The sequence below is a fragment of the Vulpes lagopus genome, chromosome 9 (assembly GCF_018345385.1).
Source record: "Vulpes lagopus strain Blue_001 chromosome 9, ASM1834538v1, whole genome shotgun sequence".
In the NCBI taxonomy this organism is placed as follows: domain Eukaryota; kingdom Metazoa; phylum Chordata; class Mammalia; order Carnivora; family Canidae; genus Vulpes; species Vulpes lagopus.
The window spans coordinates 1,508,924-1,532,975 of record NC_054832.1 but is presented as its reverse complement, the minus strand read 5'-3'; the positions used below and the strand labels follow the sequence as shown (position 1 = coordinate 1,532,975).

Below are 24,052 nucleotides of genomic sequence, written 5' to 3'. Positions count from 1 at the left end.
TGTCTGTCCATCCAGACAAGGGTCAAGAGGCTCTGCAGGGAGCCCCAGACCTGGGAGGTCTAAGGTTCGCAGAGAGCACAGCTCCTGTGTCCTGCCCTCAGTGACAAGCTGACTCCTTACCAACTCCTCCTTTGTGTGTCAAAGGGCCTCCCCATTTACCCATCTGTTCTATTCAATTCTTTATCGGTGACATGCTTTGGCCATACAGGGCGTTGGGAAAGTGCGCAAGTGACTCATCACCTCTGCTCTGGAGGCATCTGGGCTTGCTCACAGGTGGCTCTCACCCGTGGTGGGAATGCTGAGGGCTGCAGAGGTCCAGGGGTTCAGATGGCTCGGCCCTGGGGCAGGCAAACATCCAAGAACAGGGATCTCCGGGAAGGCCAAGCCTGTGGGGGGCCACCCAGCCACCTCACGGGGAGAAGGACTGCGGTCTGGCAGGTACCCCACAGTGGGCCGAACCCCACCAGCCCAAGCATCCCTCTGCCTGGCCGGCAGCGCTCCCACAGCGCCACCCCGCTCCCCCAGACCAGCTCCGGCACCCAGAACCGTAGGCCTGGCCCCTGCGCCTGCATCTGTGCTCCCTACGCAGCGAGGCTGCCAGCACACAGGAGCCCTGGGGGTGGTTATCTGCTGAATCACCGCAGAGATGTCACTGAGCCCCGGCGCCCAGCTGCAATCCAGGTTGGGAGACAAAGCTCCCACCTCCAGCTCCCCGTGCTCGCTCGCTCTCTCTCTCTCTCTCTCTCTCCCCTGAGCCCCTCCCCAGAAGAGCCTGGCCCAACCCCAGCAGGAAAAGGAGGCTGAACCAGGGTCTTCAAGCATGTGGGCCAAGGTTTTTCCATCCAGGGCCTGGCTGGATGGCACCTCCCCTACGCCGTCTGAGTGACAGGGCCTTCAGCCGAGCCCTGGGCAGAGCAAACCTGGCCATGCGCATAGCTGTGAGCAGCCCAGGGAGCCGCCCGGTCCCCCAACAGCACTCCACCACTGTCGGGGGCCCGTCTCGGCACCCATGGGCTTGGACACCAAGGGCCCACCTCTGGGAGTGGCTGAGGGTGGCCATGGCCTCCGGTCAGCTTCCTGGGAGCAGCGCCCAACATCTGTTCCAGCGGTTCACCGAGGGGGGCTCTCAGGAGAGCCTGGAGGGGGCACAGCTCAAGTCCAGCCTCAGCAGCCCCAGCGGAGCTCCAAAGGGTGAACGTGGCTCCCAGAGCCAGTCAGTGGCCGCCGTCGGCCTAGAGGGGGTCCCTCACTACCGAGGGCAGTTCTCCAAAGGAGGGGCTTTGTGATTGTCCCCAGCCAGCACTCACAGCAGCTGGGGCGGCACCCCAAGTGAAGGGGTCTGGGTGGGCCCGACAGATGGGGCATGTGATTTATGTCTGCGGTGCCACGAGCTGCCCAGAGCTCAGCAGCTTCAAGCAGCAATCCCTGTATTTCCTCTCGGCGTCCAAGGGGCAGGAACGTGGAGGGCCTGGGCTCACACGGGGCTCTGCTCAGGGCCCCAGGAGGCTGGTGCCCGCATCACCTGAGGGATGAACCCAGGACCTGTCTGCTCCTGAGCCCCATGCGTGGCTGCCGGTAGGAGGCTCCAGCTTCTCCCTGGTTGTTGGTCAGGCTGCAGGGCATGCTGCTTAGGGGGGGAGGAAAAGGAGAGTCAGGGAGAGAGCCCTTAAGTGGGATCTGGGCTCCTCTAGACGCGGCCCTACCCCCTCCTGGATGCTGGCCCCCCCACAATGGCCCCCCGTTCCCTCCCAGGAATTGACCTTTTGCCTTCACCGGGATCTTTTGCCCTCAGTGTCCCCCTGGGAAGCTTGTCCAGGCTCTTTTCTGCACCCCCAGCCCCTGGGCTCAGGTAGGTCTCTCCACAGGCCCCTCCAGGTGGGAGCTGAGCCCTGTGAGCACGGGGCCAGGCAAGGCGCTGAGAGAAGGGAGCTCCTGTCCCCGCAGGGGGCCCCGGCTGACCCTCTAGGCTCTCCCTCACCCTGGGACCTACAACCTTCTGACTCCCCAGCAACAGGGCATTGACTCCAGCTGGTGACCAGGAAGGGCCAGAGCCCAAGACCCTGTGAGGTGGGGGGGAAGGCGGGCAGGTAGCCACTGAGGGTGGAGCGGGCACAGAGAGAGCTGGTCCCTGCAGGCCCCTGCCCGCTGTGCCCCCTGGATGTGCTCCAACCTGCGGGGAAGCTCCTCCAGGAGCCACCTGGACTGCTGGGATCGGAACTTGTGGGGAGCCCAGCTCTGACTCCGACACCTCCCCCGGCTCTTCAGTGAGTCAGCTCCATGACCACTCATCCACCCCCACACCCGGGACGGCTACTGTCACCCAGAGGACCTGGAACCGCACTCAAAGTGAGAGTTGTGACAGAGGCGGAGTGGGGGGAGTGTTTTGGCCAAGGAGAGCACTGAGTCACACGTGGGGGAGGAGGCAGGTCAGCACAGGCTCTTGGTTTTTCTAGGTTAAATGTAAAACACATATAGGGGCTCCAGGCTCCCTGGTCTTGTCCTCTTTATAAGCTCAGAAAATACAGGGGCCAGGGTGGGAGCTCAGCCTGTGATGACCTTCAAGGATTAGCATGTGACCAGGGTCAGGGCTCAGGGTGGGTGACCTGGGTCAGGGCTCAGAGTGTGACCAGGGTCAGGGCTCAGGGTGTGACCTGAGTCAGGGCGCAGAGAGTGACCGGGGTCAGGGCTCAGGGTATGACAGAGTCCAGAGAGGTGGGCACACTGACTGGGCATCACACAGGGGGAGGCCCGTGGTCAGGTGGCCTCGGGACCCCTGTGAATCGGGCCCTTGCAGGGCTCCTCCACACATACCTTCCTGGACTGGCCTCGCCCCCTCCAAAGGCCCCTGTACCTGAGGTCTGGTTGGGACCAGAGAGGTGGCAGGGAGCAGCACAGGTCAGGAGGACACAGAAGCCCTGTGACTGGTCTGTGCATGTGCGACCTGCATGGGCAGAAGTGGGCTGTCCCCGTGCCACGGTCCCAGGTGGGGAGTCTGATGTCTGGTTTCCTGCGGCTGAGAGGGCTCCTGACCCGCAGCCACCCTCTAGGCCTGTGTGACCCCGGGCAAGGTGTGTCCTGGTTCCAAAGGGCGCTGGGGGAAGCCACGGCCGGGGTACTGCGGGCAGTAGGGGGGACGGGTCAGGAGGCAGCAGGACAGGACACCTCACAGCCCAGCCCACAGCACGGGCCCCTCTGCAGGCTGTGCCCGTCTGTGGCTGAGGGTGCCCCCTGCGCCCCCCCTGCATCCAGAGTGACAGCAGTGACCCACGAGCAGTCACCCCCCGGGCATCTCCAGGCACCTGCTTTCTGCCTCAGAGGAAAGTGTTCCAGCGGCCCCGTGGCCGAGGCGCCAGCTGTATGCAGGGGGAGCAGAAGGGCCCCCATGCGCCTGGGCCTGGGGTCCAGCCTGGAGGCTCGGGGGGGGGGGCCCTCCTCAGGCCACAGGGAAAGCCGTCGGCGGGGTTGGGGTGGGGTGGGGGAGGGCCCATGCCTGGTCCCCCTGCCCTTCCCAACATTCCCCGCTTCCGGCTCGGTCTCCCCTTTCTCCTGGAGCATCTTAGAGCGAACCCCACACCCCACATCCTTCTGCCTGTAAATCCGTTGTTATGCGTCTGTGAGAAGCCTCTTGGAAACAAAGGGATGTCACTCAGGACGCCAATAACATTTGCCGAGTCCCCGCTAGGATCTGAGCCCCGGCCACTTGGTTTGTCCAGTCCAGGGTGACCAAGGTCCTGCATCGTGTGTGGTTCCTGCTGGGCCACCCTCGCTCTGGGGCCTTGGGGGCCAGCCAGGAGACAGCCCTCCGTCCCGGACGGTGAGACGGACGCCTGCGCCAGGAAACCTGTCACCAGCAGGTGCTGAAAGCCCGAGAGCCACCATTGTGGGGTGGCCAGGGAGGCCTCCGCGGAGGTTCCTGAATGGACTCAGGCTCCGAGGAAAGCACATGCAAAGGCCCTGAGGCAGGAAGGAGCTTGCCATGTTGGAGAAACAGGACAGAGTCCTGGGAGGCGGGGAGGCCTGGAATATCAGGCGGGAGGTGGGGGGGTCAGTACAAGGTCCTGCCGTGAAGGCCCGTGGGCTGGGGGCAGGTGAGGATGTGCTCTAGCCATCGGGGGGAAGGGTGGCTGAGCCAGGGCTGGGGAGGGCTACATGGCCATGGCCCAAGTTGACTGTCCCTTCTTTTCTCCATGGATTAGAGGTCCACGATGGGGAGGCTGGCCTTCTTCCCTGGGCGTCCTGTCACCTGAGGCCGGATGTCCCCGCAGAAGGGCCCAGGGCCAGAGGGGCAGGAGCCAAGGCCCCCCTCCTCTGTGGCAACAGCCGGTGGTCAGGCAGATGACTGAGGCAGACGGAGGGAGGCAGGCGGGACCCCTGAGCACCTACTGTGTCCCAGGCACTGTCCCAAACCCTGGAGCAAACACAACAGTAAAATCCCATCTCCTTGTATTTCTGCCCATTATCTACCTTTCCCTGGCACTCCTTCCCTGTACACCCAGGGGTCCCTTCCCTGGGGCAAAGTCCCCTCTTCTCTGTGTGCGGGCTCCCTGGGTGGGGGCCAGGCAGCTGGGTGGCACTAAGGGACACCTGCCGTCTACAAGGCTGGCCTGCAAGCTCCTTTGGGCCCAGGGATCCTGCTTGCTCACTGCCTTCCTCTCAAGGTCTCCATCACTAAGTGGCCTGGACCTCAAATAAGGCAAAGAAGGTTGTTACTGGTGACCACATGGCCTGGTGGCATAGCCCAGCACCTTGTGCTGAAGAGCCCATGCCTGGGCAGAGGGCAGGAGTGGCAGGGTCCCACTCTGTCCCCCACCCAGAGACCCAGAGAGCACAGGATGGCTGGTGGGCTCCAGGTGGGCAGAGGGAGACTTGCCTGTCATTCCTGGAACCCAGACTATTCCAGGGAATGGGCAGGTCCCTGGGAGTGGCCATGGGTGGGTGGATGGGTGAATGGAGGGAGGGAGGATGGTTGAATGGATGGATGGATGGATGGATGGATGGACGGGTGGATGGATGGATGGATGGGGGGTGGATGGATGGATGGATGGGTGGATGGGTGGGTGGATGGGTGGGTGGATGGGTGGGTGGATGGGGGGTGGATGGATGGATGGATGGGTGAATGGGTGGGTGGGTGGATGGGTGGAGGGTTGGTGGATGGGTGGATGGATGATGGATGGATGGATGATGGGTGGCGATGGATGGATGGGTGAGTGGATGGATGGGTGGGTAGATGGGTGGATGACGGATGGATAGATGGATGGGTGGGTGGGTAGATGGATGTATGGATGGGTGGGTGGGTGGATGGATGGATGGATGGACAGATGGATGGGTGGGTGGGTGGATGGGTGAATGATGGATGGATGGATGGATGGATGGATGGATTGATGGATGGATGGATGGGTGGATGGATGGGTGGATGGGTGGGTGGAGGATGGATGGACAGATGGATGGATGGGTGGGTGGATGGATGGGTGGGTGGGTGGAGGATGGATGGACAGATGGATGGGTGGGTGGATGGATGAGTGGGTGGATGGATGGATGGGTGGGTGGGTGGATGGATGGATGGGTGGATGGGTGGGTGGAGGATGGATGGGTGGATGGGTGGGTGGAGGATGGATGGACAGATGGATGGATGGGTGGGTGGATGGATGGATGGATGGATGGGTGGGTGGAGGATGGATGGACAGATGGATGGGTGGGTGGATGGACAGATGGATGGATGGGTGGGTGGATGATGGATGGATGGGTGGGTGGATGGATGGATGAATGGATGGGTGGATGGGTGGATGGATGGGTGGGTGAGTGGATGGGTGGATGGATGGATAGATGGGCAGATGGATGGATGGGTGGATGGATTGGGTGAATGGGTGGATGATGGATGGATGGGTGGGTGGATGGATGGGGGGGTGGGTGAATGGATGGATGGATGGACGTGGATGGATGGATGGATGGTGGATGGATGGATGGATGGACGGGTGGATGGATGGTTGGTGGGTAGATAGATGGGTAGGTGGATGAATGGATGGATGGACGGGTGAATGGATGGATGGTGGATGTATGGATGGGTGGGTGGGTGGATGGATGGATGGATGGATGGAGTGGAGGTGGATGGATGGATGGATGGATGAGGTGGATGGATGGATGGATGGAGGATGGTGGGTGGATGGATGTGGGTGGATGGATGGAGGATGGAGTGGATGGTGGATGGTGGATGGATGGGATGGATGGGGTGGATGGATGGATGGTGGATGGATGGACGGGTGAATGGATGGATGGTGGATATACGGATGGATGAATGGTGGATGGATGAATGGTGAATGGACAGGTGGATGGATGGACAGGTGGACGGATGGATGGATGGATGGATGGACGGGTGGATGGATGGATGGATGGATGGATGGACGGGTGGATGGATGGTTGGTGGGTAGATGGATGGGTAGGTGGATGAATGGATGGATGGGTGGGTGGATGGGTGGGTGGATGGATGGATGGATGGGTGGGTGGATGGATGGATGGATGGATGGACGGGTGGATGGATGGATGGATGGATGGACGGGTGGATGGATGGTTGGTGGGTAGATGGATGGGTAGGTGGATGAATGGATGGATGGGTGGGTGGATGGGTGGGTGGATGGATGGGTGGGTGGATGGATGGATGGATGGATGGGTGGATGGATGGGTAGGTGGATGGATGGATGGATGGATGGACGGACGGGTGAATGGATGGATGGTGGATATACGGATGGATGAATGGTGGATGGATGAATGGTGGATGGACAGGTGGATGGATGGACGGGTGGACGGATGGATGGATGGATGGATGGTGGATGGGTGGTGGAGACTGGCATGGTGAAGAACGAGAGCCAGGTCTGTGACGGCAAAGGCTGTGTACTCGTGGCTGCACAGTGAGATTAGGCCAAGGCCTCAAAACATCCAGGCACAAACCCAAAAAAGCAGGGCCGTGTCTAGGAGTGCCACGTCCCTGAACAGCCTGGTCCTCACTCTTGGCTGACATCAGTCCTTTTGGAGTTGCCCCTCACCCTCCTGGGCTCACAGCAAGCACAGGATGAAAAGCCAAGGCCTCTCCCCTCACTGTCTCCCTCTGGCCTGGGAGTCCTGTGCCACAGGGGCTGCTGTCACACAGAATCCCGAGAGTCACCACACAGTGGGGCCTATTAGGGTGATGAAAGGGACAGAGGAGGGATGGTGGGCTCGCCGCCTCCCAGGACCAGGCCTGCCCCCCAAGGGGTGGGGCAGGAGGGGCGTCTGGCCTCTTGCCTGTTTCTCTGGGCCTAGGTCGCCCATAGTAGTTGTTCAGTAAACGTCTGCCCACAGCAGGACCAAGCAAAAGACCCCAGTGCCTCCCACCGCGCCAGCCCCACCGCCCCCTGGCCGGTCCCTCCTGTAAGCTCAGCCACGGTCTTTCCCAGGCTCTCCTCCCTGTGGCCTGGGCGCTGGGTGGCTGAGGGCATGGGGTGGCAGGACAAGAGGGTCAGGCTAGGGCACCTCTCCCCACACCCCACTCCCTGCATTGCCTCCTCTGGCTGCGGTCCCCGGGCGCCCGCAGCCCTGGGTGCCTCCCTCGAGCCGCCTGGCCTGCTGCTGCTCGCCTCTCGGTGGCCTCACCTCCCCGCGAAGGCTCCTCCACGCCCCAGGCCTGGACCATCAGGTCCCTGTGTTTGTTTCCTATAACCATGTTTTTAGGGATCCCTGGGTGGGGCAGCGGTTTGGCGCCTGCCTTTGGCCCAGGGCGCGATCCTGGAGACCCAGGATCGAATCCCACATCAGGCTCCCGGTGCATGGAGCCTGCTTCTCCCTCTGCCTGTGTCTCTGCCTCTCTCTCTCTCTGTGTGTGTGACTATCATAAATAAATAAAAAAATTTTTTTAAAAGTGTTTTTATTGTGGCAAAACGTACACACCCTCCTCAGCATTTCAGTGGTGTTCAGCGGCACCGATCACATTCACGTTGTGCAACCATCACCACCATTTCCGAACTTTTTTTTCACTCCAATCAGACACTCTGTGGCATTAAGTGCCAATTCCCCACGGCCACTGGCCCTGGCACTCCGTGGAGAGGCCCCAAGCAGAGCGCCTGGCAGGGCCACACGCCCTGGGGCCTCACTGGGGCTTCCAAGGAGGACCTGAGACCCAAGGGTCACACACCTGCCCCCGAAACAGTGGCCAGAAATCCTAACTCAGCCCCTACCCTGCTCCCCACTCCTGACTCGGAATCACCCAGGGCTGCCCAGATGGCGCCCGGAGTGGGGACAGAAAACGTGGATGCGAACGAGAGAGAGGCCCGTAACGCATTTATCACGTGGCAGCCAGCGCGCTGGAGAAGACGATTAATTGAACACTTTAAGTTCAGTAAACAGAAAGGCTGTTTTATTGACTTAATTGTTTGAGCCGCAGTAAAGCGTGTGCGCGCCACTCCCCTCCCGTCCTCGGGAAGGGGTGGACGTGGCCGTCCCTGCAGGGCAGCGTCTTGCACGAATGACAGAGTGTTTCAGGAAAGAGGGGAGACGAGGCAGGCGGGGGCTGAGAGGCGCCCAGCGCAGGAGGGCGGGCCTGGCCGGAGGCTCCTGCGGTGGCAGCTGGCCCAACCGCCCCCTCCAGCCCCGGGCCCCTCCCGCTGGCACCTCCCCTTACCTGGCGCCCTGGCCCCTCTCTGCTGTTCTCACATCTGCTTAATTAAAGAACGAGGCACAGCGAGAGCCCATGGCCTCATTTTTGGAGCCACAAATAAGAGAGGTTCATGGGTGCCCTCAATAGAGCTGCTGGCAACGGGCACGTTCCTGAGCTGAGACGAAGTCTTGCGCTCTGGGCTCACAGGAAAAAAGCACTTTATTAAAATTATTGCCCATGAACAGCGGCAGGATGACTTATTCAAGCAGAAAGAGGAACGAGGCTGGGCCTGCCAGAGGAGCAGGAGGCCGGCCCAGGGACCCAGCACCGCCCACACCACCCGCTGCCTCAGGCCCCAGCCAGGACCTCTCTTCCCCCTCAACCCCCCCCCCAGGTCCCGCACCTCCTCCCACTGGCTGTGTCCTTGGCCACCACTGACCGAGCTGCCACGGCTCCTGCCCCTGCCAGAGGCCCTGCCGGGGTGGCCAGAGCTCCCCCACAGGCCCCCACCAGTCTCTCCATGCTTGCGATGCCCCAGGTCCGGCCAGGACCCCCACTCTTGCCCCCTGCAGCAGCAGGGCCTCTGAGACCCCAAGTGGGAGGAGAACACATGGCTGGCGGAGAAGTGGGAGGGACAAGGGGCAGTGTCGGCCAGCGAGGGGCAGGTGGGAGGGGCTGAGCTGGTGCAGGGCCGTCCCACCGCAGGGTTCAGCCCGGGACCCCAGAGAGGGTGACGGTGGGGACGGAGGGCCCAGTGGGAGTGGGCAGCGAGGGCCGGCTCCTGGGGAGAAGGCGCCGTGGGCCGTGCGCCACGGGTGTGTGGGGACCGCAAGGCTGTGGAGGGCAGGGGCGGCCCCCAGCACCGGCCGATCCTGGCCCAGACACCCAGGCCACAGACGGATGCGCAGCAGAGCTCCTCTCCTCAGGGTACAGGCCGGCCCCTGCTTAGGGACCCCCACCCCAACCCCCCACGGCGTCCAGCTGCCTGCCGAGACCTGGGGCCCAGCTCAGGACACATCCGTCAGCGGGCAGACGTGCAGACCGTCGGGGCATGGATAGGACACGGGGGCCTCCAGCCCTGCAGGGTCCCGCCCCGCCAACTGCAGTAATGAGCCCACTGAGCTCAGGGCGGGGGCGGCAACGGGGTGGCCCGGGAGCCACCTGCAGCCTCTGCAGGCCCCTGGCTCCCAAGGTCAAGGGCCCCCAGTACACACTCCCCTGCACTCCAACCCCGCAGGGCAGGTGCACTCACCCCACCTAGTCACAGCCTCCCTCCCGCCACCTGTGACCTGCTGCAGGCCCGTCCCGAGGCCCCCCCAGCCCAGCGAGCTCACGGTCCCCATTTCAGGGTGGACCCTGTGACAGTGGTTCCCAACCCGACACACGGGCCGGGCTGAGGCTTGCTCCGGTGGCATCTGGGGGCCTGTCTGCTTGAGCAGGGGTGAGGAGTGGGCCCCGCAGGGTGTCCCAGGGGGTGCACTGGCCACAGCCAGGCCCTGGAGAGTGAAGGGATGCTAGTCACGACTGCGCCCAGGCAATGGGGACCCGCCAGGTCCCCCCGCCCAGTAGAGCCAGAGCCCCGGGGCCAGGCACGCACCTCCAGCCGCAGGGAACGCGGCGGGCAGCTGCACCTGACAGCTCCGACCACACAGCCGCGCCTGGCACAGGGCTCCGGCTCCCAGCGGGGGCCCACCTGGCAGCCACCCAGGGAGGGCACTGGCCTCGGGGCGGCCTCCTGACACGGCCCAACAGCCCAGGGCCAGCGCCCCTTCATCCCCCCGTTATCTCCGACACACTCAGGCCCCTCGGCCCCTGGTACTACATGGATCTCCGTGGGGTGAGCAGCCTGGTGACCCTGGTGGGAACAGCACGGCTGCTCCATGGCCAGACTCCGAGGCCCTCGTGTCCTTGGTGGGTTCCCCTGGCCCGTCCGAGGCTGCTCCAGGCCACTAGACCCAGTGAGCTCAGGTCCCCGGGGCACAGGCCATCCGAAGCCCCCCCAGATTCTCTCTCTCCTGGGCTTCCTGCTGTAGACTGGGGCGCTCAGTCCTGGAGTCACCCCGCAGACAGGTGAGGAGGCGTCTCTGATGGGGACAGGCTAGGGAGGAGCCAGAGGCCACCCTCTCAGGCCACCGCGACCCCACCTGCTGGGTGTCGTGTCCCGTGTGCCCTGCTGCAGCCCCCCAGCCCCCGTCTGTGCGTAAGCCCCTATTCCCAGACTCAGCCGCAGAACGCCGACGTGCCCTCCCAGGCCTGCTTCCAAGCTCACCACCTCCATGAAGCCCTCTCCATTTCCCACAAGCCTCTCCTGCAACCCCAACCTTCTGCTCAGCGGCTTGAGGGGTAGCTGTCAGGCTACACTCATCCTGTCACCTCTGTCCCACCAGCCAGGCAGCCCCCAGACCCTGAAAACCCTCAAAAAGTCCAGTCAGTGACCCCACCCCACAACTCTGGGCCCGGGTGGCACTGGGAGAGCCACCTTTGGCACCCGGCACAGGAGACTCGTGGGCTCCAGCTGGCTCCCGGCTCCAGGCTGGCTCCCGTGGAGCGGCGCTGCCCTGCTCCTCCCACGAGCATTTAGCTGGGGCGCTAACTTGGGCTCCCTCTCCTCCTGCCTCCCTGGGCCTCTGGGGCTGCAGGGCGGGGTGCAGCACAGCCCGAGGCCTAGACGGAGCCAGCACGGGGCTTCCGCAGATGCTCCTCGGCTGCAAGAACCGCTGCCCGCCCTCGCCTTGCTGACATTCCTGCGCCGGCCGGTGTGGGGCCACGACGCAGCCTGTGCTGACCTCCGGAGGCCCCCAGTCTAGACGGATGTCCACATGCGTAGAGGCCCGGGGGCTGGGTCTCCACTCCGAGCAGGAGGCTGGAGAGCGTGGGCTGGGGGGGCAGCCCGCCCCTCCCGGTCCCACCTGCCCGCCTGGACGGGCCCTCACCCCCGCAGCCCCCTTCCCAGGTCTCCCCAGGACCCAGAGGCCAGAGCCGCTCATCGTGCTCCACCTGCCGGGCCGGGCACCCTGGAAATTACCGGGGTGGGAAAGAGCATTGCTCTGGGTGCGGGGGGCTGGATGCCCCGCGGGGAGGGGGCACAGAAGCGCACACTGCCCTGTACGGGTGCCCGCAGAGGAGCGGCGTCTCCCCCCTGCCCATGACACGTGCCTCAGCGCCAAAATACAGAACAGGTTCTCTGAGGCAAGTTTACTGAGAAAAGGTCAATTTTAAATGAATCTGTGCCCGAAGTGCTGTGCAGCCCGCAACGGCAGGGGGGACACGGTGTCCCAGGTGCAAAACAGCTCAGGGCCCCGCCCCTGCCCTGTGTGGCGGGGACACCCCGCCGCCCTCCGTGTGGGCCAGGAGGCTGCGCAGCCCCCGCCTTCCTGCCCCGTTCACGTGCTGCTTTCGCGTGGTTTCGTCTAACGAGCACTTGCGCTTCCCTCCGGGACGGATCTGTTCGCTGCTTTCGGGTTACCTCCTGAGTGCTTGCTGAGGCGGACGGGAATGCCCCTGGGACGGCGCCCGCTCCCCTCCTGCCGGAGCCCCCCTCGAGCAGCCGACACTCGGCACCTGCGAACGTGGCGAAGCCGACACGACCACCCCACGGAACGTTATGCAAGCTCTGAAGGGGCCGCGGGGCACCGGGGGCTCAGTCCGTTAAGCGTCCAACTCTCAGTTTCGGCTCGGGTCGCCATTGGGGTCCCGGGCACGAGCCCCACGTCAGGCTCTGTGCTCAGCGGGGAGTCTGCTCCAGATTCTCTCTCCCTCTGCCCCTCCTGCTGGTGCTGTCAAATAAATAAATAATTCTTAAAAGAAAAAAAAGCTGCAGCCAGAAGAAAGGGAGCAGGGGGTCGGTGCCCTAAGCCAGGGGTGTCCAGGGGTCAAGTGCATGCCGTCTCCTCTCAGGACAGAACTACCTTCGCCGCAGCTCCTTGTTCTGGGTGGACTTGATCTGCCGTCTGGGTCACTTGCTCCGAGGGCAAAGGTGGGCCTCGCAGCCGCAGGTGTTTCTGTATACCCAGAAATCGTTCACTCGCTTTATCTTGGGTGGACGAGGGCTCGGGGCCATGGTCTCCTCTGAGCACGCGGACCGTGCCAGCCCTGCCCACGCCCTGCCACCAGCCTTGCTGGGCACGCTCAGACCCGGGGCAGCTTTCCCCACGTTCCCGCCTCTCCAACCCACTGTTCATCCCACCGGACCTCAGCGAGCCTGCTGATTTGTAGATGAACATTTCCCAATAAATCTGGGGGCTTGGGGGACACTGTTTTTCTATTCCTGCCTACTGCCCTCTACTCCAGGGCTCCGACGGCCTGCACCTGGGCGCCCCTGCGCCGTGTGGTCACCTGGGTGTCCAGGTCAGACAAGGTCGCTGGTTCTTCTTGCTGCTGAGCCCTTCTCGGGAACTCACTTCGGACCTTGTACCGTTCGGCCCCAGAACCCCACTCGGTTCTTCTGGAGGGTGGTGATTCCTATCCTCCCGTGGATGCTGTGGTCTGTGCCTTCCTACCCTCTGACCGTGTGCACAATGGCCAAGTTCAAGTCTCTGCGCAGCCGGTTCTGTAACCTACTACCTTTCTCCTGGGGTCTGGGCCATTCTTCCTTGTTCTTTTTATGTTCAGGTGGGAAACTGGTCCTGTTAGGGCGCGCACTGCAGCAGTCTTGGATCCTGGCACCCTGCGGGGTCGCGTCACTGCTACCCTGCAGCTTACCTTGTTTGCTGGTGCTGCACGGGGTGGGGGGGCTGCTTGTGCCTCGCCCGCGCCCCCTGCAGCCCCTCTGCAGCCCCAGGCTCGCCCACAGTCACCCTGGGAGGACAGCGGCTCCGGCGAAGCTGCTGGCCTGCTCCCTCCCACACCAGCTCCTGGGCTCCGCTCCTTGGTTGCTGAGTGCTGTGTTTTCAGCAGTCACACCTCGGCGTAAATGGTTCGGAGCCTAATCCAACAACTTTGGCTTCGAAAGAACAGCTCCTGAGATCAGCGTTGGAGATTTTTCCTGACCCACAGCCCGCCTACGGCTCAGCCTGTCACCAATAAACCCACCGCTCCTCCCACGTGCTTTCTCTACGAGCTCCCCCCTTCACGAGCACCACTGAACCTCATGCTCTGCTGCAAGCGGTCAGTCCTCTTGTGGAGGGAGGGGGACTGCGCCCCAGCCGCCTCTCCCCTGGAAGAACCTCTGAGCTGCAGCCCGGCACCAGGCACGGACACAGGGCTGCTCCTCCCTGACAGCTCTGGGGGTGGGGGGCCGCCCTCCCAGCCCCCCAGGGCTTGCCCCCGTGTAGAGCCCCCACTCCAGGACTCGAGGCAGCCCCGCATCGCCTGCCTCCTCCCTCTACACGCTGTGTCCTGGCAGAGGGGGGCTGAGGCCAGAACGTGGCTGCAGGTGAGCCGTGGTGCAGGGAGGGAGCCAGGAGACCCTGCCTGGCCCTCCCAGGCTGCTCCCTCGGCTTTCTGCAGCCACACTGCCCAGACGTCCTCGTGGCTGCTGGTACCTGCGTGACAGGGACCTGGCCCCAAGTACAGGAGCAGAAGTCACCTGTGCCAGCTGAGGGGATGCTCAGGGGAAGCGGCATGCTTTCCGCTTCTCCAGGCAGGAAGATGGCAGGGTGGCTATTGGAACTGTCCTGACACGGGAAGTGGGAGCGCCAGGTGACAGGTGGCACAGGAGCCCGGCACCCCGGATCAGCCTCCTGGACTTGCCGGCTGCACCTGGGGCAGGTGGGAACCTGGCTTCTCTCTCCTGCCCTCACGGACCTACTAACACCCAAGCCACCTCAGCCCCTCACCTGTGTCTCAGCCTCCTCAGCAGTGTCCTGCCCTTGTCGGTAAACCCGTGCTCCCTGGAGGCAGGACGGGGCCTTGATGACCACTCCCCGGCCTCAGGCTGAGCACAACGCCCGGCACACAGCAGGCACTCGATACCTGCCACACTCTAGGCTACACGATGGATGAAACATGACAATGTTCACAAGCCAAGAAAGCCCAGGAGCTGGCACCTGTGACGGCGCCTCCCCGAGCAGCTCAGGCTGGGCCTCAGCGGCAGATCGCTGGACCCCGTCTGCCACACACTCTGCTTCCTGCGCACACAGGCTCCCAGGAAAGCACACATCTGCCTCGTGGCCATCCCAACCCTGAGCTGCCTCCGACGGATCTCCTTCTGGCCCAGGTAAGACGAGCCGGAGGGTGCGAGCACGTCCCAACAAGATAGAGAGGCCCCCAGATGCCTGCTGACCCCACCGCCGGGGCTCTGGGCCTAGTGCTCGTGGGAGAGCAGCACCCAGGCTTCCTGAGGTGCCTCAGCAGTGACCAGAGAGGGAGAGAGGGGACTGGTCCCTCCCAGCTCCCATCTCACACCCAGAAAGGCCTCGGAAAAAGGATCCTGAGGCCAAAGCACTCTTGACCACCCGCACCTGAGAGTGCCGAGTGAGGCAGCTGGGAAAGGCCCTGGGAGGACGGGTGGGTGCAGAGGTCTCTGGCAGGAGCACGGGGCACCGGGACGGGGGCAGAGGCGCTCACCAGCCGCTGGGCCACACGGTTCTGCAGACGGCCCTGCATGCCCCGCAGCCAACTGCAGCCCGGGGCACCTAGCTCCGCCCGAGGCCCACATGAAGGGAGGCACGCTGCCCGTCAGAGGGGGAGGCAAGCGAGGCCAGGTCCGCTGGGCCCCAGAACCTCCCAAGGAGCCTGAGGCTTCGACCTGGCTCCGTGGATACTTCTGGAAGGAGCGCCCTGAGCACAGACACCCCTCAGGCCGTCCGGTGACAAGCAGTTACTGACCGGCCACGAGACGGCTGGGCAGGTGCCGAGGCAGGATGAGAATCCACGGCCTGGGGTCTACAGTCTGGACAAAGCCTCCCCAGGGGACCCGGGAGCCCACCTGTCCTGCCCCTGCCCGGCTCCACCCGCCCCGCAGAGCCGTGCTGTTCAAGAGCCATACAGGCTGTGGGGAGACAGCTTCTCAGCGTCTGTCCACCTGCCTGTGCTGCCACCGCCGCCACCACCACGAGGTGAGGGCAGACACCCCCGTGACTCTCGACACCTCACTTCCCGCGGCACCGCAAGCAGCCACAATTCAACAGCACGGGGCCACACGAGTCCACTGTGGCAGCCAAGCACACAGGGGCAGATGTCACCCCGGTGCAGGAAGGAAGCCGAGGGACAGCGGCTTAGCCCCAAGGCTGTGTGCCCCCAAGACTCCGCAATGAAAATGGCCCTGCTAGGTTCCCGATCCTCACGTGCATTTAAAGCAGGAAGCACCATGTCCAGGGCAGCACCACGGCAGCAACGGCCGTCCCCCTGGGGTTTGCGGAGACGTAATGCACGAACCAGACACTGCATCCCCTCAGCCGCCGGGGGAGGCCCTAACAGGTGGAGGAGCCAGCGGGGTGGCCAGGCTGGAACCCGAAGGAGGAGCAATGAAACACAGTCACGGCCCAGAGGTGCACAGGGAGGGTGCGCGCCTCCGCCTACGGTCACTGCCAGCCTCAGCGTGGGCGGCGGGGAGGCTGCCGGCAGCCACGGGACGGACACTTACGTCTTCCCACAGGCAAGCCGGGCACCCTGCTCTTCCCCGCACGGAGTACTGAGGGGCAAGCAGCCGAACACAGAAGCCGACACTGCTAGAGATCTGACCAGCTCGCTTACTGCTGGGTCGCACGTACACACCTAAGACTAACTTCTGGACGCCTCGGCAAAATTTAGGAACAAACAGGCAGTAAGTGCAATCTTCCAGGGACTACGCCGCAGACCTGGAACCAAGCCCACGCACGCCCACGGGGCCACCAGCCTGTCCTCGGGGCAACCTGCAGGCCTGGGCAGACAGTCTGCTTGCGTTAGGGGGCACGGCCCCGCCCTGCCAACCCCGCGCGGCCCCCACGTCCTGCAGGCCCAGCCCCAGGGGTGAGACACCCTGGCAACGTGGAGGAACTCTCAGGAGCCTGATGAGGCTGAGCGAGTCCACGGCAGTCACCAGCAGGGTGACGACGCACCACCCATAAAGCCACAAGTAGGGATGGCCACCACATGGCAACCGAGTCCCGAGGGAAAACGCCAGCCCGTCATCTGGCTGCGGGCACTGCCATCAGGTGGCTCAAGGGCAGGCTTTCCTCCCTCGGACAGACACCTCCACCCATGCGCGCGGCTCGGCCGGAGAACACGGGGCCAGAATCTGCCGGCACGGTCCTGGGTTCTGGCCATGGGATGCTCCGGTCAGCTTCGGGCGTGGTGGGCCCTTCCAGAACGGTGGCTCATGTTCCCATGCCAGGATGGAAAGCACAGTAAGCCCGTGATGACACAGACACACGGGGATGGGCCATCCTGAGCAGCCGAGACCCCACGCCGGGCGCCCCGACCTCCTGGGCCAGCTCCGGGCCACCTGCGTGGGCTGTGCGGACGTCAGTGCTCGCCGGCTGTGGATGAGCAGGGCAGAGGGGAGGCCTCCGGGGGGGTCTCGAGTTTGACCACGGCCCTGAGGGCCACGCGCCGCCGCTTCACCTGCCGCTGCCTGGCAAACACCGAGCGCAGTGCGCGCAGCTGCCCCACCTCCTGTGCTGTGAAGCAGGGCTGCCCCTCGGCGAAGCGGACCACGGCGTCAAAGGACGCCGCTGCCTGCTCCCAGGCGGCCTCATCACCGTCCTTCTCGGCTGGCTCCAGGCTCCCCGCAGCCAGGGCCGGGTCCTCCCCGGCCGCACAGCCTGGCCCGCTCCGCTCAGTGGCCGTGCCGCGGTGAAGCCGGCTGCCGGGGCGACCGGGGACCTCCCTGCCCAGCTCCAGGATGTGCGCGAAAGTCTGATCGTGAGGCTTCACCTGGAGGCCATCTGGCTCCTCGTCAGAAGACGAGCCTTCGGCAAATGTGACCGCGGGCCACAGCTTCTTCCAGGCGCGGCTGAAGACGTGGCCTGGCACAGCGCTCCAGGCACAGGCCACGTTGAAGACGGCGTCGTTGGTGCTGTAGCGGGGGTGGCAGCCCTGCAGCGGGCCAGGGGGGTTGAGGAAGTGCCTCATGAAATCCCTCCGAATGCCCTGGTCCATGGGCTGAATCAAGGAGGTGACGCTGGCAGGCAGAAAGATGGTGAAGATGTTCCCAGAGACCAACTCGGCCTCCCGTGGCCGGGCGCGGGCGTGGTCCAGCAGCAGGATGGCTTTGCCGTCCTCGGGCAGACCCGCCGCTCTGAAGTGCTCCTTCACAGATGGGACGAAGATATGATGGAACCAGTCAGAAAAAATCTCCTTGTCCACCCACGCGTTACCCTGGGCCTTGTACGCCACAGGCAGGTGCTGGATGCCCCCGAAAGCCCGGGGGGCGCCGCATTTCCCGATCACCAGGGGTTTGATTTTGTGGGAGCCGGTGGCGTTGGCGCACATCAGGACGGTCAGCCTGTCCTTGTTCTGCCGGATGCCAGGCGCCGGACCGCCCTCCAGGCCGGGATTCGGCAAGGACCGCCAGAAAAGGCCGGTCTCATCAGCGTTGTAAACCTGCTCAGGGGACAGGCCGTGCTCAGCGGTCAGGCTCCGGAAAAACCCACAGAACTGCTCGGCCGCTCGGTGGTCGGCCCCCTGTCTTTCCCCGGACGCGTCCAGCTTCTTAATGCCGTGTCTGGCCTTAAACCGCCACAGCCACCCACCAGAGAACACGCAGGGCTCCGTCAGCTGCATCTGCTCGTAGAAGTCCTTGGCCTTTTCGATGAGCATGGGGCCGGAGACGGGCACGCCCTCGGCGCGCTTGCCCAGGAACCACTCGTACAGCACGCGGTCCAGGTGCTCGAGCTTGGGCGTGTGCAGGGTGCGCCGCTGCTCCAGGGCCTTGTTGGAATCCGAGTTGGCAAAGAAGCGGAGCAGCTGCGCCTTGTGCGCCTTGATGTCGTACAGGGTGGACATGCCCACATTGTACTCCTGCATCAGCACCTTCCTGCTCTCCCCCTTCTCCAGCCGCGTGCAGATGTCAATCTTCTCCTTCAGGGTCAGCACCACCCTCTTGCGCTTCTCCCCCGGGCTCCTCCCGGCCGCCTGCTTGGAGGCCATTGGGGGTGGCTTGTCCCCAGCGAATGGGGGGACACACGTGGGGGGGGGGCTGGCAGACTCCTTGCCCCCTCTCCTCTGCTCCCTCACCTACCTGTCCCGTCCCACCAAGCCTGGGTCACCATGGGCACAGCCTCTCCTTCGTTCCCCCCTCCAGTGTCAGCCGCCCTTTGCCCCGGCTGTTGCTGGTCTTCCGGGCTCCCGGTCCTCTCTGCAGGAGGGGATACTGGCACACGGGGGGTTCCTGGGGGACCTGTCCACCTGCTGGAACCTCTGGCCTTCTCTGAGGTGGATGGTGGCAGCTCCTTCCTTCAAACGTGGACCATCGAGTACCGGGATCCTGGGGACTGGTTTCTGGTTGAACAAGGTTGTGTGGTCTGTGCTAGGGACGCCTTTCCGGGCTCACGGCGCTGTCTCGCCCGCCGTGCTTTAGGAACTGGAAAGCACAACAGAGGAAAAAAGGACATCACGGACCATGTACCTGCGCCACCTGCATGCAAGTCCTCACTACCTCGGGCACGCGGGGAAGCTGCAGCAGAGCGTTGCAGGGGTGACCAACACGGGAGCTGGCCGAGGGGCGTGACGTCCAGGAGGCCGCCCAGCTGCGCAGCGGGCTCCTCCAGCGACCTCCTGGTCAGCACAGCTCCTCCCGGCTGGACGCCTCCCTGTGCTGCTGAGCAGACGCGTGGGGCAGAGTTGAGGCATCCTGGCTGGATCCTTCAGGAGCCGCCCCCGCTGCGCCTCGCCGGCTAAGATGCCACCGTCCTCCAGCCCGTGAGGAGTCGAGGGCTGCTGCCCTGACAGTGACCGCCCCGCTGGCCTACTCGGCGCAGTTTGCTGGCACGGTCGTCTGCCGCACAGCCTGCGTGTCCCCTCACTTCCTTCATGACCTGACCCCCCGCCCGTCACTCCGCTCCCACCCGGGAGGGATGGCCGGTCACCAGGGCGCCCACTACAGCCAGCTCGCTGCCAGCCATCACATCCCGCAGCGAAGGGTGTGCAGGACTCACGGGTGGGCTTCCAGCAACTCCCCACCCCACCTGCCACCCAGACCCTTACGGTGGCTGTGTCCTACCTGTGGGGATGCTGAGGCCACGGGACCACTTGTGCAGCCCCTTGAGACCAGAACTCAAGAAAAACGAAGTTTATTCAAATGTAGGGACGGCACCAAAGACGGACCGTAGGCCCGTCTCCAGCCAGCTCTGGGCACGTCCTCCCCCCGAGTCAGCCTCCTGGCCACGTGAGCGCGCTGCTCCTCCAGGGATCCTAGCTGCATCCTACTTACTGGGCACGACTGTGTGACTGCAGAGACGGAAAGGCCTCGCCTGCCTTGCGATGTTCCCTCAGCAGCACAGGAAGAGGACCAGGGACTAACTCCAAGCACAGCAGGGGGCGGGGGTGGGGCGGGAGATGCTGGGGCTGCAGGATCCGGGGGAGCCTCCCCGCCCTGACCCGCCCTGACCCTCCCTGACCCTCCCTGCCCCGGGGGCTGTGCAGGGGGACGGTCCAGCTCGCCAGACAGACTCTTTAAGCTGAAACCCACATACTCTGATGTTCTGGAACAACTTCTTAAACCAAAAGCCAACTAACCTCGCAGAGCAAGGGAACGAAGGAGGTGTCCGTGTGGGGATTCAAAGCCAGCACTGAGGCCGGGGCCACAGAGGGGGCAGGAGGGCGCGGAGGGCACACCCCTTCACAGCTCCCTTGTCCTTCCAGGGAGGAGGGGACCTTAGGCCCGGCCTGAGGGGTTAAGGAGAAGGAAGTGGAGCGGCGGGGGCAGGGGCTGTCTGGAGAAATACTGAAGAGAAGAGGTGCCCTGGACGCCCCCGAGGGAGAGGAGGGAGGGAGGGAGACAAGGGAAGGCTCCAGGGGGGAGGAGGGCTGAGGAGGGAGCGCTGGGGGCACCTGCTGGGGACACGGGGCAGGAGGGGGTCATGGGGGGCTGCCCGGGGGGGGGGGGTCCTGGGGGCCCGTCTGGGTGAGGGGGTCCTGGGGGGCTGCCCGGGGGGGGGGTCCTGGGGGCCCGTCTGGGTGAGGGGGTCCTGGGGGGCTGCGGGGGGGGGTCCCGGCGGGCAGCGCAGGCCGCGGCGTGGCGGGAACCGGGCCCGTGTTCCGGCAGCGTCTCCTCCGCGGGGCCGCCCGGGGCAACGGGACACACCGGGAAGGGAACAAGGGAGACGGTGCGAGTCCGGGACCCCCCCTCCGCGCCGCGGGGCCGGGACAGAGGGGCCCGCCCGGGAGCCCGCCGCCCCCGCCGCCCCCGCCGCCCCCGCCGCGGCCGCGCTCACCTGCCGACCCGCCGCCGCCGCCGCCGCCGCCGCCGCCGCCGGAAGTGCCCCGCTGTCCCCGCCCCCGGCCCGCGCCCGCCTCCCCGGCCGCTTCCGGGCCGCTCTAGGCGGCGGGAGGACTGGGCCGGCCTCTCGGTGTCCGCGCGGGCCCCGCCCCGCCCCCTGCACCTGCCGCCCGGGCGCACCTGCCGGGGCCGCGGACCCGGGGCTCCTGCCCACCCGGCGGACCGGGGCGCGGCGGGGCGGGCCCTTCCCTCCGCGGAACGCGGCGGCCGCCGCGGCTTTCGTGCCCCGGGCCGCGTCCTCAGCTGGCGCCGCATCCACGCGTGACGGTGACGTGTGCGACTTCAGGGCTCGCGCCACCTGCCCTGGGCCTGACGCCGCCGCGAGCGGAGCCCGCTGGGGCCTGGGATGGGGCGAATGCGGCTTGGTGGCGGGGACAGGTGAGCCCTTGGAGCCCAGCGAGCCCCCCACACCCCGCCCCAGAACCCAGGGGCCGTGACCTCAGGGGCAGCGGGGGCTTTGCAGATGGGGAGTCGAGATGGGGTGGGGCAGGCAGTGTGACCTCGGGACTCGGGGAGGGGGGGGCAGTCGGGGAGCACCTGTCGGCGGGAGCAGGGGACAAGAGGACATGTCAGGAGACACAGGCCGGAGTGTGTGCCTTGCAGGTGAGGAGGGGCTGCAGGCCCGGGAGCCTCCAGGAGGAGCAGGGCCCTGCCCCCAGTGTGGTCCAGGCCGCGGAAGGCCTAGTGTGACACGGCCACGGGGCCTGAGACACTTCCATAGCCCCCCATTCACTCTCTGCCCTGGGCTCCCTCCCCCCCCAGGATTCCCCGCCTCCCTCCCCACACCCTCGCCCCAGGTGACCTGGCAGCACCAGCGGGCACGGACGTCCCAGCTACCCCCCCCGCCAGGACCCCTCTGGGGAACCCTCCCCACACCTCCGTGTGCACTGTCCACATTTCCAGACCCGAGTCCTGACGCCGCCCAGACTTGCCCCTGCCCCACGCTCCCCACCGCTGCGGTCCCTCGGGCCGTCCCCACCCCGCCCGCCCGATTGACCAGCAGCCCTGCCCAGCCCCACCCTCCCCACCCGTCTCCCCACTCCCACGGCCGCTCTGTCCCTGGCCCTGGCCCGGGTCGCCTCACTTCTGTATCCCCCCATCAGCCATTGATGAAGCACCCCAGAATCAGTGGCTCCAAACAGTAACCATTTTGCTGCACATGGTTCTGTGGGTCAGGAATTTGGGGATGCTAGAAGATGTGTTTGACACGAGAAAACGGGACTGAGCGGGGTCTCCTGGGGCAGCCAGGTGGCCCCCCCAGGAAGGCTGGCTCCATCGCCCTGTGTGACGGTCTGCTGCCACCTCATGGACACGGGATTGCATGCACCTCCCAGACCCTGCACGGGCTCCCATGGTCACCCAGGGACCCGCTCTGGCGGAGAAGGGGTCAGAAAGGGAGGAGGAGGAGAAAGAACTGGTGTCTCCTGGGAACTGGCACTCCCATCACCCCCAATGCACAGGACTGAGCCCCCCGACCACACCTGATCACAACAGCCTCCCCATCCCTGTTCACAGCCAGAGTGACCTTGAGAGCATCAGCGGGCCCCCGTCCCCCCACCGGCTTCCCAGCGGGCCCCACAGAATGGTCCCCAGCAGGCCGCACCACGTCCGCCTCTCACCGTCCCCTCCAAGCCCACGGGAGTTCCTTCCCAGCGGGCGGTCCCTCAGCCCGCAGGCCTCCCCCAGGAACAGAGCTTCTCACCCAGACTCTGGAGGCCTCAGCGGGGGACACATCACCAGCCAGTCCCTGGAGGGGGCTCTTGGGGTGACAGGTGTCTCCTGGCAAGGAGGGGGGCCTCAGCTCCAGGTGAGGGTGCCTGTGAATTCCACACCCTGTGGCCGCGGGGTGGCGCTGCCTGAAGCAGGCTGGGGTGTCCTGGGCTCAGTGACCCCGCTCCAGGAGGGAAGGGAGCAGGGCAGAGAAGACGGACCAGGGAAGGAGCAGGGGGCTGGACTGAAGGCCACAGGCAGGGCGGGGGGGAGGTTGGGGCAGAGCCCCGGACGGTGCCAGGACGCCTTGGAAGAACCAGGGGCCCGAAGCCCTTTGCAGGATTACAGGTGGACGGGCACCCGGGCTGCGGTGGGTGGGCCGTGGGGGCTAGGCCACGGTGGGTGGCGGGTCATACGCAGGCCCCCAGGGCCCCCCGTGGGACCAGTGCCCCAGTACGCACACACACAGCTCGCTAGATGCCTTAATCCCAAGAACCCAAACTGCGTGCGAGTCCAGGCCCTGACTGTCAGTGGTCTGGCAGCGTGCGGATCCCCCTCTGGGTTTTACGAATGCGCTTTTCTAAAGGCAAAGTCTACAAAAGTGGAAGGTGAAGTCAGTGGTGCTTTTGTCATTAACATACCATCTTTATTTTTTAAATTAATTCTGCATAAAATGAGGTCCCTGGGGGGCTCAGTGGTTTAGCGCCTGCCTTTGGCCCAGGGCGTGATCCTGGAGACCCGGGATCGAGTCCCACGTCAGGCTCCCTGCATGGAGCCTGCTCCCCCCGCTGCCTGTGTCTCTGCCTCTCTCTCTCTATGTCTCTCATGAATAAATAAATAAAATCTTAAAAAAAAACAATTCTGCATAAAATATAAGATTCGTCCAAAATAGTGTCCACTCAACTGTGGGACAGGGCCATGGTCAGCGACCCCCCCCTCCCAGGGCCTGGCCCTGCTGCCAGTCCCCCCCCACCTTCCCTCCTGGCAATGGGGGAGAGGGGAATGTGAGCGGGCGGGATCTCAGGAGAACCCAACGGGTTGGGCGGGTCGGTGGAGAGCCAAGAGAGAACAGGAAAATCTGGGGCCCAGAAGGTGACAGCAGAGCAGAGGAGAGGACGGGGGCTAAGGGTGAGTCACGTCAGAGCCACGCCCTGAGCCCGTCCACTGCTGGGAGGGGCTGCAGGGAGTCGTGCCCCTTAGCGACAGACCTTCCCGGGGAAATGGGACACGGGGGGATCCAGGCTCGGTCTAGGCCGAGGGGCTGCACTCAGTGTGTGCCCAAAGCACGGATGGTGGGCCAGGACGCAGTCAGGGACGGGGGCAGGTCCTCTGGGTGGCCGGGTCGGGGCTTACTTGGT

At 64.7% G+C, this 24,052-nt stretch overlaps 2 protein-coding genes across 3 annotated transcripts; one reads left to right on the top strand and one right to left on the bottom strand.

The window, feature by feature from the left end:
- Positions 1-8,361: 8,361 nt before the first annotated feature.
- On the bottom strand, positions 8,362-20,971 carry JRK (Jrk helix-turn-helix protein). Of its 2 annotated transcripts, XM_041769218.1 has the most exons (3): positions 20,920-20,967; positions 20,222-20,371; positions 8,362-19,067 (listed from the first exon to the last, which is right to left on the bottom strand). In XM_041769218.1, the coding sequence occupies exon 3, from the start codon at positions 18,632-18,634 to the stop codon at positions 17,009-17,011; it is 1,626 nt and encodes a 541-aa protein (XP_041625152.1). In that variant the 5' UTR covers positions 18,635-19,067; positions 20,222-20,371; positions 20,920-20,967; the 3' UTR covers positions 8,362-17,008. The 2 variants fall into 2 exon arrangements, with proteins under 2 accessions (XP_041625152.1, XP_041625153.1); XM_041769219.1 differs by lacking the exon at positions 20,222-20,371 and having other exon boundaries at positions 20,920-20,971.
- A 142-nt stretch (positions 20,972-21,113) lies between these two features.
- On the top strand, positions 21,114-23,454 carry LOC121498936 (collagen alpha-1(I) chain-like). The gene is made up of 2 exons (XM_041769351.1): positions 21,114-21,362; positions 22,500-23,454. Exons 1-2 carry the CDS (start codon positions 21,331-21,333, stop codon positions 23,395-23,397), a joined length of 930 nt encoding a protein of 309 aa, XP_041625285.1. The 5' UTR covers positions 21,114-21,330; the 3' UTR covers positions 23,398-23,454.
- The last annotated feature ends 598 nt before the right edge of the window (positions 23,455-24,052 follow it).

Excerpts from the sequence above, each read along its gene's own strand:
- LOC121498936 (XM_041769351.1), top strand. The coding sequence starts at position 21,331 with ATGGGGCGAATGCGGCTTGGTGGCGGGGACAG. Across the intron at positions 21,363-22,499 it reads CGGCTTGGTGGCGGGGACAG|CCAGAGTGACCTTGAGAGCA; the intron begins GTGAGCCCTTGG and ends CCCTGTTCACAG.
- JRK (XM_041769219.1), bottom strand. The coding sequence starts at position 18,634 with ATGGCCTCCAAGCAGGCGGCCGGGAGGAGCCCGGGGGAGAAGCGCAAG.